Source organism: Montipora capricornis, chromosome 4, assembly GCF_036669925.1.
Source record: "Montipora capricornis isolate CH-2021 chromosome 4, ASM3666992v2, whole genome shotgun sequence".
NCBI classification, from domain to species: domain Eukaryota; kingdom Metazoa; phylum Cnidaria; class Anthozoa; order Scleractinia; family Acroporidae; genus Montipora; species Montipora capricornis.
Genome location: NC_090886.1, coordinates 1137558 through 1156600, shown reverse-complemented (window position 1 = coordinate 1156600; position 19043 = coordinate 1137558). Strand labels below are relative to the sequence as shown.

Below are 19043 nucleotides of genomic sequence, written 5' to 3'. Positions count from 1 at the left end.
GCCATCTATGCTGGTGGCGGTTGACTGTGCAAGGAACAGACGCGAAAGTTGGCCGTCGTCCCGGAGTACGGTTAAAATGACCACTTTTCAGGCGGGGCGACAAAATACATACTCTAAGACCGCAAAGCATCAACACCGTAATAAGCATGCTCGGAAACAGGGGAATTCGAACGCATGATGAAAACTTCTGCCATGAGCTAATTAATTATGCAGTGAGAATAGCGTAACAATTAGATGGCTTATATATTCAAGGCCAAAGTCATTTTCTCTGTCATATGGTAAGCACTGGAGTCGCAGATTACAAAGTGTGCGCATGCGCCCTTCTAAAGGTAACATACATACAGTCATAAGCTTTTTCCGAATAATTACAGGAGCTAATATCTTCGAGACATTACATTTACAGCTAAAATACATACCATACACAGATACCTACTATTAAAGATATAGTCATTAAAAAGAAAAGCCGCTGTACAAAATGCGGCCCTGGATTCTCTTTTTAAGCCAGTAAACTCATAGGTACGGATAAAATCAGGTAGCGCATTCCGCAACTTAGCTGATACGTAAGAAAAAAAAGAACTAAGACCATAACTGGTTGTTCCAGGTTTATTGAGGGACAGAATGTAATTTCCGCGAAGGTCATGCATAAGAAGGGGACGGGAGAGAAAACGTACACTTTTCAAATATAAATATCGTTATTCTCTTCAGTATTTACATTATTATACCGTTTCTTTGACACGAGAATTACAGCGAAATGAAAGCACAACTTTGTCGCGAATTTTCTATGATAAAAATATCTTCAGAAATCCAAAATCTAAGTTAACAGCACACACCAGGCCTACTCCTGAGTATCTGGCTAAAAATCATTTCCTCTGGCCGCGCTTCAGCCATTCGATAAGGGCCAGTCTCGTGCTTCTTAGGTTGCCTCGCTCATGCCCAAAAAGAATTCTGGGTAATTCTGCCATTCCATGACAAGGGAAGACTCCCGATTCTCCTTTCATAGTTTTTTCATAAGTGTCGTGCCACCCAGTCCTACCAGCAAAATACCGCATCGATTGAAGGTTTTAGCTTTCAAAACTTGCCCAGATTGTGTCAGTAGGTCCTGGAATTCGTCCACAGAAAGGCCAGAGAGACAACTTCACTCGTGAACCGCCATGTTTACAACAGAGCATTTTAGGCGTCCCAGTCTGCATGAAACCATCTCTCGCCTCTGTCTGAGACAAGACCAGACACACACGGTTTTTACGTTACTTTTATGCTTATAAAGACAACTAAAATGTCAGTTGCTGCTAGAAAAAAAAAAAAAAAACCAGCATGTTAATTTTTTTTTGGTAGGCTACGTATCGAAGAGCCAGAACGTTTGCGCATGCGCTGACGGAATGTTTGAACAAGAGAGAAAAACGCAGTACCTCCAGACACCGGCGCTGGAGCGTCGTACCAAACGAGTCATCCCGGGATTTCGGCCCGTGCGATCGCTTTTGGACGCAGTTGGCCCTTCACTGCTTTCTGCTACCGACCTTGCCTCCCGGTACGGCATTGAGGGAGAGATATGTCGGCCCCTAAACCATATGTGACAAATCCCACGCCTACTCACAGCTCCAAACCGCCCTTGTCAATATAGCGTAACAATTAGATGGCTTATATATTCAAGGCCAAAGTCATTTTCTCTGTCATATGGTAAGCACTGGAGTCGCAGATTACAAAGTGTGCGCATGCGCCCTTCTAAAGGTAACATACATACAGTCATAAGCTTTTTCCGAATAATTACAGGAGCTAATATCTTCGAGACATTACATTTACAGCTAAAATACATACCATACACAGATATCTACTATTAAAGATATAGTCATTAAAAAGAAAAGCCGCTGTACAAAATGCGGCCCTGGATTCTCTTTTTAAGCTAGTAAACTCATAGGTACGGGTAAAATCAGGTAGCGCATTCCGCAACTTAGCTGATACGTAAGAAAAAAAAGAACTAAGACCATAACTGGTTGTTCCAGGTTTATTGAGGGACAGAATGTAATTTCCGCGAAGGTCATGCATAAGAAGGGGACGGGAGAGAAAACGTACACTTTTCAAATATAAATATCGTTATTCTCTTCAGTATTTACATTATTATACCGTTTCTTTGACACGAGAATTACAGCGAAATGAAAGCACAACTTTGTCGCGAATTTTCTATGATAAAAATATCTTCAGAAATCCAAAATCTAAGTTAACAGCACACACCAGGCCTACTCCTGAGTATCTGGCTAGAAATCATTTCCTCTGGCCGCGCTTCAGCCATTCGATAAGGGCCAGTCTCGTGCTTCTTAAGTTGCCTCGCTCATGCCCAAAAAGAATTCTGGGTAATTCTGCCATTCCATGACAAGGGAAGACTCCCGATTCTCCTTTCATAGTTTTTTCATAAGTGTCGTGCCACCCAGTCCTACCAGCAAAATACCGCATCGATTGAAGGTTTTAGCTTTCAAAACTTGCCCAGATTGTGTCAGTAGGTCCTGGAATTCGTCCACAGAAAGGCCAGAGAGACAACTTCACTCGTGAACCGCCATGTTTACAACAGAGCATTTTAGGCGTCCCAGTCTATATGAAACCATCTCTCGCCTCTGTCTGAGACAAGACCAGACACACACGGTTTTTACGTTACTTTTATGCTTATAAAGACAACTAAAATGTCAGTTGCTGCTAGAAAAAAAAAAAAAAAACCAGCATATTAATTTTTTTTTTGGTAGGCTAGGTATCGAAGAGCCAGAACGTTTGCGCATGCGCTGACGGAATGTTTGAACAAGAGAGAAAAACGCAGTACCTCCAGACACCGGCGCTGGAGCGTCGTACCAAACGAGTCATCCCGGGATTTCGGCCCGTGCGATCGCTTTTGGACGCAGTTGGCCCTTCACTGCTTTCTGCTACCGACCTTGCCTCCCGGTACGGCATTGAGGGAGAGATATGTCGGCCCCTAAACCATATGTGACAAATCCCACGCCTACTCACAGCTCCAAACCGCCCTTGTCAATATAGCGTAACAATTAGATGGCTTATATATTCAAGGCCAAAGTCATTTTCTTGGTCATATGGTAAGCACTGGAGTCGCAGATTACAAAGTGTGCGCATGCGCCCTTCTAAAGGTAACATACATACAGTCATAAGCTTTTTCCGAATAATTACAGGAGCTAATATCTTCGAGACATTACATTTACAGCTAAAATACATACCATACACAGATACCTACTATTAAAGATATAGTCATTAAAAAGAAAAGCCGCTGTACAAAATGCGACCCTGGATTCTCTTTTTAAGCCAGTAAACTCATAGGTACGGATAAAATCAGGTAGCGCATTCCGCAACTTAGCTGATACGTAAGAAAAAAAAGAACTAAGACCATAACTGGTTGTTCCAGGTTTATTGAGGGACAGAATGTAATTTCCGCGAAGGTCATGCATAAGAAGGGGACGGGAGAGAAAACGTACACTTTTCAAATATAAATATCGTTATTCTCTTCAGTATTTACATTATTATACCGTTTCTTTGACACGAGAATTACAGCGAAATGAAAGCACAACTTTGTCGCGAATTTTCTATGATAAAAATATCTTCAGAAATCCAAAATCTAAGTTAACAGCACACACCAGGCCTACTCCTGAGTATCTGGCTAGAAATCATTTCCTCTGGCCGCGCTTCAGCCATTCGATAAGGGCCAGTCTCGTGCTTCTTAAGTTGCCTCGCTCATGCCCAAAAAGAATTCTGGGTAATTCTGCCATTCCATGACAAGGGAAGACTCCCGATTCTCCTTTCATAGTTTTTTCATAAGTGTCGTGCCACCCAGTCCTACCAGCAAAATACCGCATCGATTGAAGGTTTTAGCTTTCAAAACTTGCCCAGATTGTGTCAGTAGGTCCTGGAATTCGTCCACAGAAAGGCCAGAGAGACAACTTCACTCGTGAACCGCCATGTTTACAACAGAGCATTTTAGGCGTCCCAGTCTATATGAAACCATCTCTCGCCTCTGTCTGAGACAAGACCAGACACACACGGTTTTTACGTTACTTTTATGCTTATAAAGACAACTAAAATGTCAGTTGCTGCTAGAAAAAAAAAAAAAAAAACCAGCATATTAATTTTTTTTTTGGTAGGCTAGGTATCGAAGAGCCAGAACGTTTGCGCATGCGCTGACGGAATGTTTGAACAAGAGAGAAAAACGCAGTACCTCCAGACACCGGCGCTGGAGCGTCGTACCAAACGAGTCATCCCGGGATTTCGGCCCGTGCGATCGCTTTTGGACGCAGTTGGCCCTTCACTGCTTTCTGCTACCGACCTTGCCTCCCGGTACGGCATTGAGGGAGAGATATGTCGGCCCCTAAACCATATGTGACAAATCCCACGCCTACTCACAGCTCCAAACCGCCCTTGTCAATATAGCGTAACAATTAGATGGCTTATATATTCAAGGCCAAAGTCATTTTCTCTGTCATATGGTAAGCACTGGAGTCGCAGATTACAAAGTGTGCGCATGCGCCCTTCTAAAGGTAACATACATACAGTCATAAGCTTTTTCCGAATAATTACAGGAGCTAATATCTTCGAGACATTACATTTACAGCTAAAATACATACCATACACAGATACCTACTATTAAAGATATAGTCATTAAAAAGAAAAGCCGCTGTACAAAATGCGGCCCTGGATTCTCTTTTTAAGCCAGTAAACTCATAGGTACGGATAAAATCAGGTAGCGCATTCCGCAACTTAGCTGATACGTAAGAAAAAAAAGAACTAAGACCATAACTGGTTGTTCCAGGTTTATTGAGGGACAGAATGTAATTTCCGCGAAGGTCATGCATAAGAAGGGGACGGGAGAGAAAACGTACACTTTTCAAATATAAATATCGTTATTCTCTTCAGTATTTACATTATTATACCGTTTCTTTGACACGAGAATTACAGCGAAATGAAAGCACAACTTTGTCGCGAATTTTCTATGATAAAAATATCTTCAGAAATCCAAAATCTAAGTTAACAGCACACACCAGGCCTACTCCTGAGTATCTGGCTAGAAATCATTTCCTCTGGCCGCGCTTCAGCCATTCGATAAGGGCCAGTCTCGTGCTTCTTAAGTTGCCTCGCTCATGCCCAAAAAGAATTCTGGGTAATTCTGCCATTCCATGACAAGGGAAGACTCCCGATTCTCCTTTCATAGTTTTTTCATAAGTGTCGTGCCACCCAGTCCTACCAGCAAAATACCGCATCGATTGAAGGTTTTAGCTTTCAAAACTTGCCCAGATTGTGTCAGTAGGTCCTGGAATTCGTCCACAGAAAGGCCAGAGAGACAACTTCACTCGTGAACCGCCATGTTTACAACAGAGCATTTTAGGCGTCCCAGTCTGCATGAAACCATCTCTCGCCTCTGTCTGAGACAAGACCAGACACACACGGTTTTTACGTTACTTTTATGCTTATAAAGACAACTAAAATGTCAGTTGCTGCTAGAAAAAAAAAAAAAAACCAGCATGTTAATTTTTTTTTGGTAGGCTAGGTATCGAAGAGCCAGAACGTTTGCGCATGCGCTGACGGAATGTTTGAACAAGAGAGAAAAACGCAGTACCTCCAGACACCGGCGCTGGAGCGTCGTACCAAACGAGTCATCCCGGGATTTCGGCCCGTGCGATCGCTTTTGGACGCAGTTGGCCCTTCACTGCTTTCTGCTACCGACCTTGCCTCCCGGTACGGCATTGAGGGAGAGATATGTCGGCCCCTAAACCATATGTGACAAATCCCACGCCTACTCACAGCTCCAAACCGCCCTTGTCAATATAGCGTAACAATTAGATGGCTTATATATTCAAGGCCAAAGTCATTTTCTCTGTCATATGGTAAGCACTGGAGTCGCAGATTACAAAGTGTGCGCATGCGCCCTTCTAAAGGTAACATACATACAGTCATAAGCTTTTTCCGAATAATTACAGGAGCTAATATCTTCGAGACATTACATTTACAGCTAAAATACATACCATACACAGATACCTACTATTAAAGATATAGTCATTAAAAAGAAAAGCCGCTGTACAAAATGCGGCCCTGGATTCTCTTTTTAAGCCAGTAAACTCATAGGTACGGATAAAATCAGGTAGCGCATTCCGCAACTTAGCTGATACGTAAGAAAAAAAAGAACTAAGACCATAACTGGTTGTTCCAGGTTTATTGAGGGACAGAATGTAATTTCCGCGAAGATCATGCATAAGAAGGGGACGGGAGAGAAAACGTACACTTTTCAAATATAAATATCGTTATTCTCTTCAGTATTTACATTATTATACCGTTTCTTTGACACGAGAATTACAGCGAAATGAAAGCACAACTTTGTCGCGAATTTTCTATGATAAAAATATCTTCAGAAATCCAAAATCTAAGTTAACAGCACACACCAGGCCTACTCCTGAGTATCTGGCTAGAAATCATTTCCTCTGGCCGCGCTTCAGCCATTCGATAAGGGCCAGTCTCGTGCTTCTTAAGTTGCCTCGCTCATGCCCAAAAAGAATTCTGGGTAATTCTGCCATTCCATGACAAGGGAAGACTCCCGATTCTCCTTTCATAGTTTTTTCATAAGTGTCGTGCCACCCAGTCCTACCAGCAAAATACCGCATCGATTGAAGGTTTTAGCTTTCAAAACTTGCCCAGATTGTGCCAGTAGGTCCTGGAATTCGTCCACAGAAAGGCCAGAGAGACAACTTCACTCGTGAACCGCCATGTTTACAACAGAGCATTTTAGGCGTCCCAGTCTGCATGAAACCATCTCTCGCCTCTGTCTGAGACAAGACCAGACACACACGGTTTTTACGTTACTTTTATGCTTATAAAGACAACTAAAATGTCAGTTGCTGCTAGAAAAAAAAAAAAAAACCAGCATGTTAATTTTTTTTTGGTAGGCTAGGTATCGAAGAGCCAGAACATTTGCGCATGCGCTGACGGAATGTTTGAACAAGAGAGAAAAACGCAGTACCTCCAGACACCGGCGCTGGAGCGTCGTACCAAACGAGTCATCCCGGGATTTCGGCCCGTGCGATCGCTTTTGGACGCAGTTGGCCCTTCACTGCTTTCTGCTACCGACCTTGCCTCCCGGTACGGCATTGAGGGAGAGATATGTCGGCCCCTAAACCATATGTGACAAATCCCACGCCTACTCACAGCTCCAAACCGCCCTTGTCAATATAGCGTAACAATTAGATGGCTTATATATTCAAGGCCAAAGTCATTTTCTCTGTCATATGGTAAGCACTGGAGTCGCAGATTACAAAGTGTGCGCATGCGCCCTTCTAAAGGTAACATACATACAGTCATAAGCTTTTTCCGAATAATTACAGGAGCTAATATCTTCGAGACATTACATTTACAGCTAAAATACATACCATACACAGATACCTACTATTAAAGATATAGTCATTAAAAAGAAACGCCGCTGTACAAAATGCGGCCCTGGATTCTCTTTTTAAGCCAGTAAACTCATAGGTACGGATAAAATCAGGTAGCGCATTCCGCAACTTAGCTGATACGTAAGAAAAAAAAGAACTAAGACCATAACTGGTTGTTCCAGGTTTATTGAGGGACAGAATGTAATTTCCGCGAAGATCATGCATAAGAAGGGGACGGGAGAGAAAACGTATACTTTTCAAATATAAATATCGTTATTCTCTTCAGTATTTACATTATTATACCGTTTCTTTGACACGAGAATTACAGCGAAATGAAAGCACAACTTTGTCGCGAATTTTCTATGATAAAAATATCTTCAGAAATCCAAAATCTAAGTTAACAGCACACACCAGGCCTACTCCTGAGTATCTGGCTAGAAATCATTTCCTCTGGCCGCGCTTCAGCCATTCGATAAGGGCCAGTCTCGTGCTTCTTAAGTTGCCTCGCTCATGCCCAAAAAGAATTCTGGGTAATTCTGCCATTCCATGACAAGGGAAGACTCCCGATTCTCCTTTCATAGTTTTTTCATAAGTGTCGTGCCACCCAGTCCTACCAGCAAAATACCGCATCGATTGAAGGTTTTAGCTTTCAAAACTTGCCCAGATTGTGCCAGTAGGTCCTGGAATTCGTCCACAGAAAGGCCAGAGAGACAACTTCACTCGTGAACCGCCATGTTTACAACAGAGCATTTTAGGCGTCCCAGTCTGCATGAAACCATCTCTCGCCTCTGTCTGAGACAAGACCAGACACACACGGTTTTTACGTTACTTTTATGCTTATAAAGACAACTAAAATGTCAGTTGCTGCTAGAAAAAAAAAAAAAAAACCAGCATGTTAATTTTTTTTTGGTAGGCTAGGTATCGAAGAGCCAGAACGTTTGCGCATGCGCTGACGGAATGTTTGAACAAGAGAGAAAAACGCAGTACCTCCAGACACCGGCGCTGGAGCGTCGTACCAAACGAGTCATCCCGGGATTTCGGCCCGTGCGATCGCTTTTGGACGCAGTTGGCCCTTCACTGCTTTCTGCTACCGACCTTGCCTCCCGGTACGGCATTGAGGGAGAGATATGTCGGCCCCTAAACCATATGTGACAAATCCCACGCCTACTCACAGCTCCAAACCGCCCTTGTCAATATAGCGTAACAATTAGATGGCTTATATATTCAAGGCCAAAGTCATTTTCTCTGTCATATGGTAAGCACTGGAGTCGCAGATTACAAAGTGTGCGCATGCGCCCTTCTAAAGGTAACATACATACAGTCATAAGCTTTTTCCGAATAATTACAGGAGCTAATATCTTCGAGACATTACATTTACAGCTAAAATACATACCATACACAGATACCTACTATTAAAGATATAGTCATTAAAAAGAAACGCCGCTGTACAAAATGCGGCCCTGGATTCTCTTTTTAAGCCAGTAAACTCATAGGTACGGATAAAATCAGGTAGCGCATTCCGCAACTTAGCTGATACGTAAGAAAAAAAAGAACTAAGACCATAACTGGTTGTTCCAGGTTTATTGAGGGACAGAATGTAATTTCCGCGAAGATCATGCATAAGAAGGGGACGGGAGAGAAAACGTATACTTTTCAAATATAAATATCGTTATTCTCTTCAGTATTTACATTATTATACCGTTTCTTTGACACGAGAATTACAGCGAAATGAAAGCACAACTTTGTCGCGAATTTTCTATGATAAAAATATCTTCAGAAATCCAAAATCTAAGTTAACAGCACACACCAGGCCTACTCCTGAGTATCTGGCTAGAAATCATTTCCTCTGGCCGCGCTTCAGCCATTCGATAAGGGCCAGTCTCGTGCTTCTTAAGTTGCCTCGCTCATGCCCAAAAAGAATTCTGGGTAATTCTGCCATTCCATGACAAGGGAAGACTCCCGATTCTCCTTTCATAGTTTTTTCATAAGTGTCGTGCCACCCAGTCCTACCAGCAAAATACCGCATCGATTGAAGGTTTTAGCTTTCAAAACTTGCCCAGATTGTGCCAGTAGGTCCTGGAATTCGTCCACAGAAAGGCCAGAGAGACAACTTCACTCGTGAACCGCCATGTTTACAACAGAGCATTTTAGGCGTCCCAGTCTGCATGAAACCATCTCTCGCCTCTGTCTGAGACAACACCAGACACACACGGTTTTTACGTTACTCTTATGCTTATAAAGACAACTAAAATGTCAGTTGCTGCTAGAAAAAAAAAAAAAAAACCAGCATGTTAATTTTTTTTTGGTAGGCTAGGTATCGAAGAGCCAGAACGTTTGCGCATGCGCTGACGGAATGTTTGAACAAGAGAGAAAAACGCAGTACCTCCAGACACCGGCGCTGGAGCGTCGTACCAAACGAGTCATCCCGGGATTTCGGCCCGTGCGATCGCTTTTGGACGCAGTTGGCCCTTCACTGCTTTCTGCTACCGACCTTGCCTCCCGGTACGGCATTGAGGGAGAGATATGTCGGCCCCTAAACCATATGTGACAAATCCCACGCCTACTCACAGCTCCAAACCGCCCTTGTCAATATAGCGTAACAATTAGATGGCTTATATATTCAAGGCCAAAGTCATTTTCTCTGTCATATGGTAAGCACTGGAGTCGCAGATTACAAAGTGTGCGCATGCGCCCTTCTAAAGGTAACATACATACAGTCATAAGCTTTTTCCGAATAATTACAGGAGCTAATATCTTCGAGACATTACATTTACAGCTAAAATACATACCATACACAGATACCTACTATTAAAGATATAGTCATTAAAAAGAAACGCCGCTGTACAAAATGCGGCCCTGGATTCTCTTTTTAAGCCAGTAAACTCATAGGTACGGATAAAATCAGGTAGCGCATTCCGCAACTTAGCTGATACGTAAGAAAAAAAAGAACTAAGACCATAACTGGTTGTTCCAGGTTTATTGAGGGACAGAATGTAATTTCCGCGAAGATCATGCATAAGAAGGGGACGGGAGAGAAAACGTACACTTTTCAAATATAAATATCGTTATTCTCTTCAGTATTTACATTATTATACCGTTTCTTTGACACGAGAATTACAGCGAAATGAAAGCACAACTTTGTCGCGAATTTTCTATGATAAAAATATCTTCAGAAATCCAAAATCTAAGTTAACAGCACACACCAGGCCTACTCCTGAGTATCTGGCTAGAAATCATTTCCTCTGGCCGCGCTTCAGCCATTCGATAAGGGCCAGTCTCGTGCTTCTTAAGTTGCCTCGCTCATGCCCAAAAAGAATTCTGGGTAATTCTGCCATTCCATGACAAGGGAAGACTCCCGATTCTCCTTTCATAGTTTTTTCATAAGTGTCGTGCCACCCAGTCCTACCAGCAAAATACCGCATCGATTGAAGGTTTTAGCTTTCAAAACTTGCCCAGATTGTGCCAGTAGGTCCTGGAATTCGTCCACAGAAAGGCCAGAGAGACAACTTCACTCGTGAACCGCCATCTTTACAACAGAGCATTTTAGGCGTCCCAGTCTGCATGAAACCATCTCTCGCCTCTGTCTGAGACAAGACCAGACACACACGGTTTTTACGTTACTTTTATGCTTATAAAGACAACTAAAATGTCAGTTGCTGCTAGAAAAAAAAAAAAAAACCAGCATGTTAATTTTTTTTTGGTAGGCTAGGTATCGAAGAGCCAGAACGTTTGCGCATGCGCTGACGGAATGTTTGAACAAGAGAGAAAAACGCAGTACCTCCAGACACCGGCGCTGGAGCGTCGTACCAAACGAGTCATCCCGGGATTTCGGCCCGTGCGATCGCTTTTGGACGCAGTTGGCCCTTCACTGCTTTCTGCTACCGACCTTGCCTCCCGGTACGGCATTGAGGGAGAGATATGTCGGCCCCTAAACCATATGTGACAAATCCCACGCCTACTCACAGCTCCAAACCGCCCTTGTCAATATAGCGTAACAATTAGATGGCTTATATATTCAAGGCCAAAGTCATTTTCTCTGTCATATGGTAAGCACTGGAGTCGCAGATTACAAAGTGTGCGCATGCGCCCTTCTAAAGGTAACATACATACAGTCATAAGCTTTTTCCGAATAATTACAGGAGCTAATATCTTCGAGACATTACATTTACAGCTAAAATACATACCATACACAGATACCTACTATTAAAGATATAGTCATTAAAAAGAAACGCCGCTGTACAAAATGCGGCCCTGGATTCTCTTTTTAAGCCAGTAAACTCATAGGTACGGATAAAATCAGGTAGCGCATTCCGCAACTTAGCTGATACGTAAGAAAAAAAAGAACTAAGACCATAACTGGTTGTTCCAGGTTTATTGAGGGACAGAATGTAATTTCCGCGAAGATCATGCATAAGAAGGGGACGGGAGAGAAAACGTATACTTTTCAAATATAAATATCGTTATTCTCTTCAGTATTTACATTATTATACCGTTTCTTTGACACGAGAATTACAGCGAAATGAAAGCACAACTTTGTCGCGAATTTTCTATGATAAAAATATCTTCAGAAATCCAAAATCTAAGTTAACAGCACACACCAGGCCTACTCCTGAGTATCTGGCTAGAAATCATTTCCTCTGGCCGCGCTTCAGCCATTCGATAAGGGCCAGTCTCGTGCTTCTTAAGTTGCCTCGCTCATGCCCAAAAAGAATTCTGGGTAATTCTGCCATTCCATGACAAGGGAAGACTCCCGATTCTCCTTTCATAGTTTTTTCATAAGTGTCGTGCCACCCAGTCCTACCAGCAAAATACCGCATCGATTGAAGGTTTTAGCTTTCAAAACTTGCCCAGATTGTGCCAGTAGGTCCTGGAATTCGTCCACAGAAAGGCCAGAGAGACAACTTCACTCGTGAACCGCCATCTTTACAACAGAGCATTTTAGGCGTCCCAGTCTGCATGAAACCATCTCTCGCCTCTGTCTGAGACAACACCAGACACACACGGTTTTTACGTTACTTTTATGCTTATAAAGACAACTAAAATGTCAGTTGCTGCTAGAAAAAAAAAAAAAAAACCAGCATGTTAATTTTTTTTTGGTAGGCTAGGTATCGAAGAGCCAGAACGTTTGCGCATGCGCTGACGGAATGTTTGAACAAGAGAGAAAAACGCAGTACCTCCAGACACCGGCGCTGGAGCGTCGTACCAAACGAGTCATCCCGGGATTTCGGCCCGTGCGATCGCTTTTGGACGCAGTTGGCCCTTCACTGCTTTCTGCTACCGACCTTGCCTCCCGGTACGGCATTGAGGGAGAGATATGTCGGCCCCTAAACCATATGTGACAAATCCCACGCCTACTCACAGCTCCAAACCGCCCTTGTCAATATAGCGTAACAATTAGATGGCTTATATATTCAAGGCCAAAGTCATTTTCTCTGTCATATGGTAAGCACTGGAGTCGCAGATTACAAAGTGTGCGCATGCGCCCTTCTAAAGGTAACATACATACAGTCATAAGCTTTTTCCGAATAATTACAGGAGCTAATATCTTCGAGACATTACATTTACAGCTAAAATACATACCATACACAGATACCTACTATTAAAGATATAGTCATTAAAAAGAAACGCCGCTGTACAAAATGCGGCCCTGGATTCTCTTTTTAAGCCAGTAAACTCATAGGTACGGATAAAATCAGGTAGCGCATTCCGCAACTTAGCTGATACGTAAGAAAAAAAAGAACTAAGACCATAACTGGTTGTTCCAGGTTTATTGAGGGACAGAATGTAATTTCGCGAAGATCATGCATAAGAAGGGGACGGGAGAGAAAACGTATACTTTTCAAATATAAATATCGTTATTCTCTTCAGTATTTACATTATTATACCGTTTCTTTGACACGAGAATTACAGCGAAATGAAAGCACAACTTTGTCGCGAATTTTCTATGATAAAAATATCTTCAGAAATCCAAAATCTAAGTTAACAGCACACACCAGGCCTACTCCTGAGTATCTGGCTAGAAATCATTTCCTCTGGCCGCGCTTCAGCCATTCGATAAGGGCCAGTCTCGTGCTTCTTAAGTTGCCTCGCTCATGCCCAAAAAGAATTCTGGGTAATTCTGCCATTCCATGACAAGGGAAGACTCCCGATTCTCCTTTCATAGTTTTTTCATAAGTGTCGTGCCACCCAGTCCTACCAGCAAAATACCGCATCGATTGAAGGTCTTAGCTTTCAAAACTTGCCCAGATTGTGTCAGTAGGTCCTGGAATTCGTCCACAGAAAGGCCAGAGAGACAACTTCACTCGTGAACCGCCATCTTTACAACAGAGCATTTTAGGCGTCCCAGTCTGCATGAAACCATCTCTCGCCTCTGTCTGAGACAACACCAGACACACACGGTTTTTACGTTACTTTTATGCTTATAAAGACAACTAAAATGTCAGTTGCTGCTAGAAAAAAAAAAAAAAAACCAGCATGTTAATTTTTTTTTGGTAGGCTAGGTATCGAAGAGCCAGAACGTTTGCGCATGCGCTGACGGAATGTTTGAACAAGAGAGAAAAACGCAGTACCTCCAGACACCGGCGCTGGAGCGTCGTACCAAACGAGTCATCCCGGGATTTCGGCCCGTGCGATCGCTTTTGGACGCAGTTGGCCCTTCACTGCTTTCTGCTACCGACCTTGCCTCCCGGTACGGCATTGAGGGAGAGATATGTCGGCCCCTAAACCATATGTGACAAATCCCACGCCTACTCACAGCTCCAAACCGCCCTTGTCAATATAGCGTAACAATTAGATGGCTTATATATTCAAGGCCAAAGTCATTTTCTCTGTCATATGGTAAGCACTGGAGTCGCAGATTACAAAGTGTGCGCATGCGCCCTTCTAAAGGTAACATACATACAGTCATAAGCTTTTTCCGAATAATTACAGGAGCTAATATCTTCGAGACATTACATTTACAGCTAAAATACATACCATACACAGATACCTACTATTAAAGATATAGTCATTAAAAAGAAACGCCGCTGTACAAAATGCGGCCCTGGATTCTCTTTTTAAGCCAGTAAACTCATAGGTACGGATAAAATCAGGTAGCGCATTCCGCAACTTAGCTGATACGTAAGAAAAAAAAGAACTAAGACCATAACTGGTTGTTCCAGGTTTATTGAGGGACAGATTGTAATTTCCGCGAAGATCATGCATAAGAAGGGGACGGGAGAGAAAACGTATACTTTTCAAATATAAATATCGTTATTCTCTTCAGTATTTACATTATTATACCGTTTCTTTGACACGAGAATTACAGCGAAATGAAAGCACAACTTTGTCGCGAATTTTCTATGATAAAAATATCTTCAGAAATCCAAAATCTAAGTTAACAGCACACACCAGGCCTACTCCTGAGTATCTGGCTAGAAATCATTTCCTCTGGCCGCGCTTCAGCCATTCGATAAGGGCCAGTCTCGTGCTTCTTAAGTTGCCTCGCTCATGCCCAAAAAGAATTCTGGGTAATTCTGCCATTCCATGACAAGGGAAGACTCCCGATTCTCCTTTCATAGTTTTTTCATAAGTGTCGTGCCACCCAGTCCTACCAGCAAAATACCGCATCGATTGAAGGTTTTAGCTTTCAAAACTTGCCCAGATTGTGCCAGTAGGTCCTCGAATTCGTCCACAGAAAGGACAGAGAGACAACTTCACTCGTTAACCGCCATGTTTACAACAGAGCATTTTAGGCGTCCCAGACTGCATGAAACCATCACACGACTCTTACTGAGACAACACCAGACACTCACCGTTCTTACATTACTTTTATGCTTATAAAGACAACTAAAATGTCAGTTGCTGCTAGAAAAAAAAAAAAAAAACCAGCATGTTAATTTTTTTTTGGTAGGCTAGGTATCGAAGAGCCAGAACGTTTGCGCATGCGCTGACGGAATGTTTGAACAAGAGAGAAAAACGCAGTACCTCCAGACACCGGCGCTGGAGCGTCGTACCAAACGAGTCATCCCGGGATTTCGGCCCGTGCGATCGCTTTTGGACGCAGTTGGCCCTTCACTGCTTTCTGCTACCGACCTTGCCTCCCGGTACGGCATTGAGGGAGAGATATGTCGGCCCCTAAACCATATGTGACAAATCCCACGCCTACTCACAGCTCCAAACCGCCCTTGTCAATATAGCGTAACAATTAGATGGCTTATATATTCAAGGCCAAAGTCATTTTCTCTGTCATATGGTAAGCACTGGAGTCGCAGATTACAAAGTGTGCGCATGCGCCCTTCTAAAGGTAACATACATACAGTCATAAGCTTTTTCCGAATAATTACAGGAGCTAATATCTTCGAGACATTACATTTACAGCTAAAATACATACCATACACAGATACCTACTATTAAAGATATAGTCATTAAAAAGAAACGCCGCTGTACAAAATGCGGCCCTGGATTCTCTTTTTAAGCCAGTAAACTCATAGGTACGGATAAAATCAGGTAGCGCATTCCGCAACTTAGCTGATACGTAAGAAAAAAAAGAACTAAGACCATAACTGGTTGTTCCAGGTTTATTGAGGGACAGAATGTAATTTCCGCGAAGATCATGCATAAGAAGGGGACGGGAGAGAAAACGTATACTTTTCAAATATAAATATCGTTATTCTCTTCAGTATTTACATTATTATACCGTTTCTTTGACACGAGAATTACAGCGAAATGAAAGCACAACTTTGTCGCGAATTTTCTATGATAAAAATATCTTCAGAAATCCAAAATCTAAGTTAACAGCACACACCAGGCCTACTCCTGAGTATCTGGCTAGAAATCATTTCCTCTGGCCGCGCTTCAGCCATTCGATAAGGGCCAGTCTCGTGCTTCTTAAGTTGCCTCGCTCATGCCCAAAAAGAATTCTGGGTAATTCTGCCATTCCATGACAAGGGAAGACTCCCGATTCTCCTTTCATAGTTTTTTCATAAGTGTCGTGCCACCCAGTCCTACCAGCAAAATACCGCATCGATTGAAGGTTTTAGCTTTCAAAACTTGCCCAGATTGTGCCAGTAGGTCCTGGAATTCGTCCACAGAAAGGCCAGAGAGACAACTTCACTCGTGAACCGCCATCTTTACAACAGAGCATTTTAGGCGTCCCAGTCTGCATGAAACCATCTCTCGCCTCTGTCTGAGACAACACCAGACACACACGGTTTTTACGTTACTTTTATGCTTATAAAGACAACTAAAATGTCAGTTGCTGCTAGAAAAAAAAAAAAAAAACCAGCATGTTAATTTTTTTTTGGTAGGCTAGGTATCGAAGAGCCAGAACGTTTGCGCATGCGCTGACGGAATGTTTGAACAAGAGAGAAAAACGCAGTACCTCCAGACACCGGCGCTGGAGCGTCGTACCAAACGAGTCATCCCGGGATTTCGGCCCGTGCGATCGCTTTTGGACGCAGTTGGCCCTTCACTGCTTTCTGCTACCGACCTTGCCTCCCGGTACGGCATTGAGGGAGAGATATGTCGGCCCCTAAACCATATGTGACAAATCCCACGCCTACTCACAGCTCCAAACCGCCCTTGTCAATATAGCGTAACAATTAGATGGCTTATATATTCAAGGCCAAAGTCATTTTCTCTGTCATATGGTAAGCACTGGAGTCGCAGATTACAAAGTGTGCGCATGCGCCCTTCTAAAGGTAACATACATACAGTCATAAGCTTTTTCCGAATAATTACAGGAGCTAATATCTTCGAGACATTACATTTACAGCTAAAATACATACCATACACAGATACCTACTATTAAAGATATAGTCATTAAAAAGAAACGCCGCTGTACAAAATGCGGCCCTGGATTCTCTTTTTAAGCCAGTAAACTCATAGGTACGGATAAAATCAGGTAGCGCATTCCGCAACTTAGCTGATACGTAAGAAAAAAAAGAACTAAGACCATAACTGGTTGTTCCAGGTTTATTGAGGGACAGAATGTAATTTCCGCGAAGATCATGCATAAGAAGGGGACGGGAGAGAAAACGTATACTTTTCAAATATAAATATCGTTATTCTCTTCAGTATTTACATTATTATACCGTTTCTTTGACACGAGAATTACAGCGAAATGAAAGCACAACTTTGTCGCGAATTTTCTATGATAAAAATATCTTCAGAAATCCAAAATCTAAGTTAACAGCACACACCAGGCCTACTCCTGAGTATCTGGCTAGAAATCATTTCCTCTGGCCGCGCTTCAGCCATTCGATAAGGGCCAGTCTCGTGCTTCTTAAGTTGCCTCGCTCATGCCCAAAAAGAATTCTGGGTAATTCTGCCATTCCATGACAAGGGAAGACTCCCGATTCTCCTTTCATAGTTTTTTCATAAGTGTCGTGCCACCCAGTCCTACCAGCAAAATACCGCATCGATTGAAGGTTTTAGCTTTCAAAACTTGCCCAGATTGTGCCAGTAGGTCCTGGAATTCGTCCACAGAAAGGCCAGAGAGACAACTTTACTCGTGAACCGCCATGCTTACAACAGAGCATTTTAGGCGTCCCAGTCTGCATGAAACCATCTCCTGCCTCTGTTTTCTTTCAAAGGGTTGCCTTTGCCCACATTCCGGCTTAATGATGCCAGCCTGTTGGCTTCTGTGGACGAAGATGGCCCGTAAAACCTCTTATAAAATGATTAACCTACCATATTAATTCGAACTCGCTTGCTCTCCCAATATTGTCACGTGATTTTCATACCTGAGCCCACATTGACCCAAAACAGCAGATGTTTTAATTCTTGCACGATCCCTTACACGGCGGATCCAAGTTTTGCAGACCTTTTATCGCCGAAAAAGTACAAAAAAAAAGCATACAAGCAGTTAGCACTGAAAAGGTTAACTAGTAAGTGATACAAAGAGTGGGGAATAAATATCATGACCGCCTCTGTGATCTACCGCAACATCTCATCGTTATGAAAAGTTCGTGTAACATTTATGACAAATTGTGGAAGATTACCGTCACGTCTATCACACGAATGGAAATAGCCAAAAACTTGGAATATTTAGAAATCTGCTCTCCAGTTCTCAGGTCTGTGTGGTGCATCGTTACTAAGTTATTTGTCGTTTCCCGTAACTTTGCAGAGTTTTGAATGGAGTCGCCATGTTGGTGCAACCTCCGTTGTGCACCAAGTTTTACTTGGTAACAAGTTTTAATACTTGTTTCTGTGAAGGATGCATGCCATCTTGTCAGTAAGTGTTAGATATTGAATAAGGCATTGGTTTGTGTAATAGAGCTCTTGTTGGCTTTGTTAGGAGAGGCTGTGAAAAACGGTAAGGCATGCCACGTCAAGAAAAGTTAACCGTTGGGCGTGAAAAAAATTAAAAGCATTTAGCGTGATTTTTTTTACTTTTAAAAGTGGAATAGGGAGTGTTTCGAAGTATTTAGAGACTTCAGGGCACTCGACACCGTTTTACCTCCTTTGCTCTTCTCGTGGACATTCAATCTCGCTGACAAGACAAAACAAGTCCCAAATATCCTCTAGCAAGAGAAGATGAGGTAAGAGAACGAACCCCCATGCCCATCACAGTTTTTAAAAATCTATTTTTGGTTTCGGAAAGCTATTTTAAGTTCTCGTTCCCAACGACACGCATTTTTAAAATTTCATTACGTCATTACA

The 19043-nt window shown here is 42.6% G+C and overlaps 1 protein-coding gene across 1 annotated transcript in view; it reads right to left on the bottom strand.

Moving 5' to 3' along the window:
• The window catches only part of LOC138044387 (uncharacterized), a 2095-nt gene extending 2031 nt beyond the window's left edge, over positions 1–64 (bottom strand). Inside the window, exon 1 of the mRNA XM_068890907.1 lies at positions 1–64. This exon is cut by the window's left edge and continues 175 nt beyond it. Within this exon, the coding sequence (XP_068747008.1) occupies positions 1–5 (5 nt within the window). The 5' untranslated portion in view covers positions 6–64.
• Positions 65–19043: the final 18979 nt, after the last annotated feature.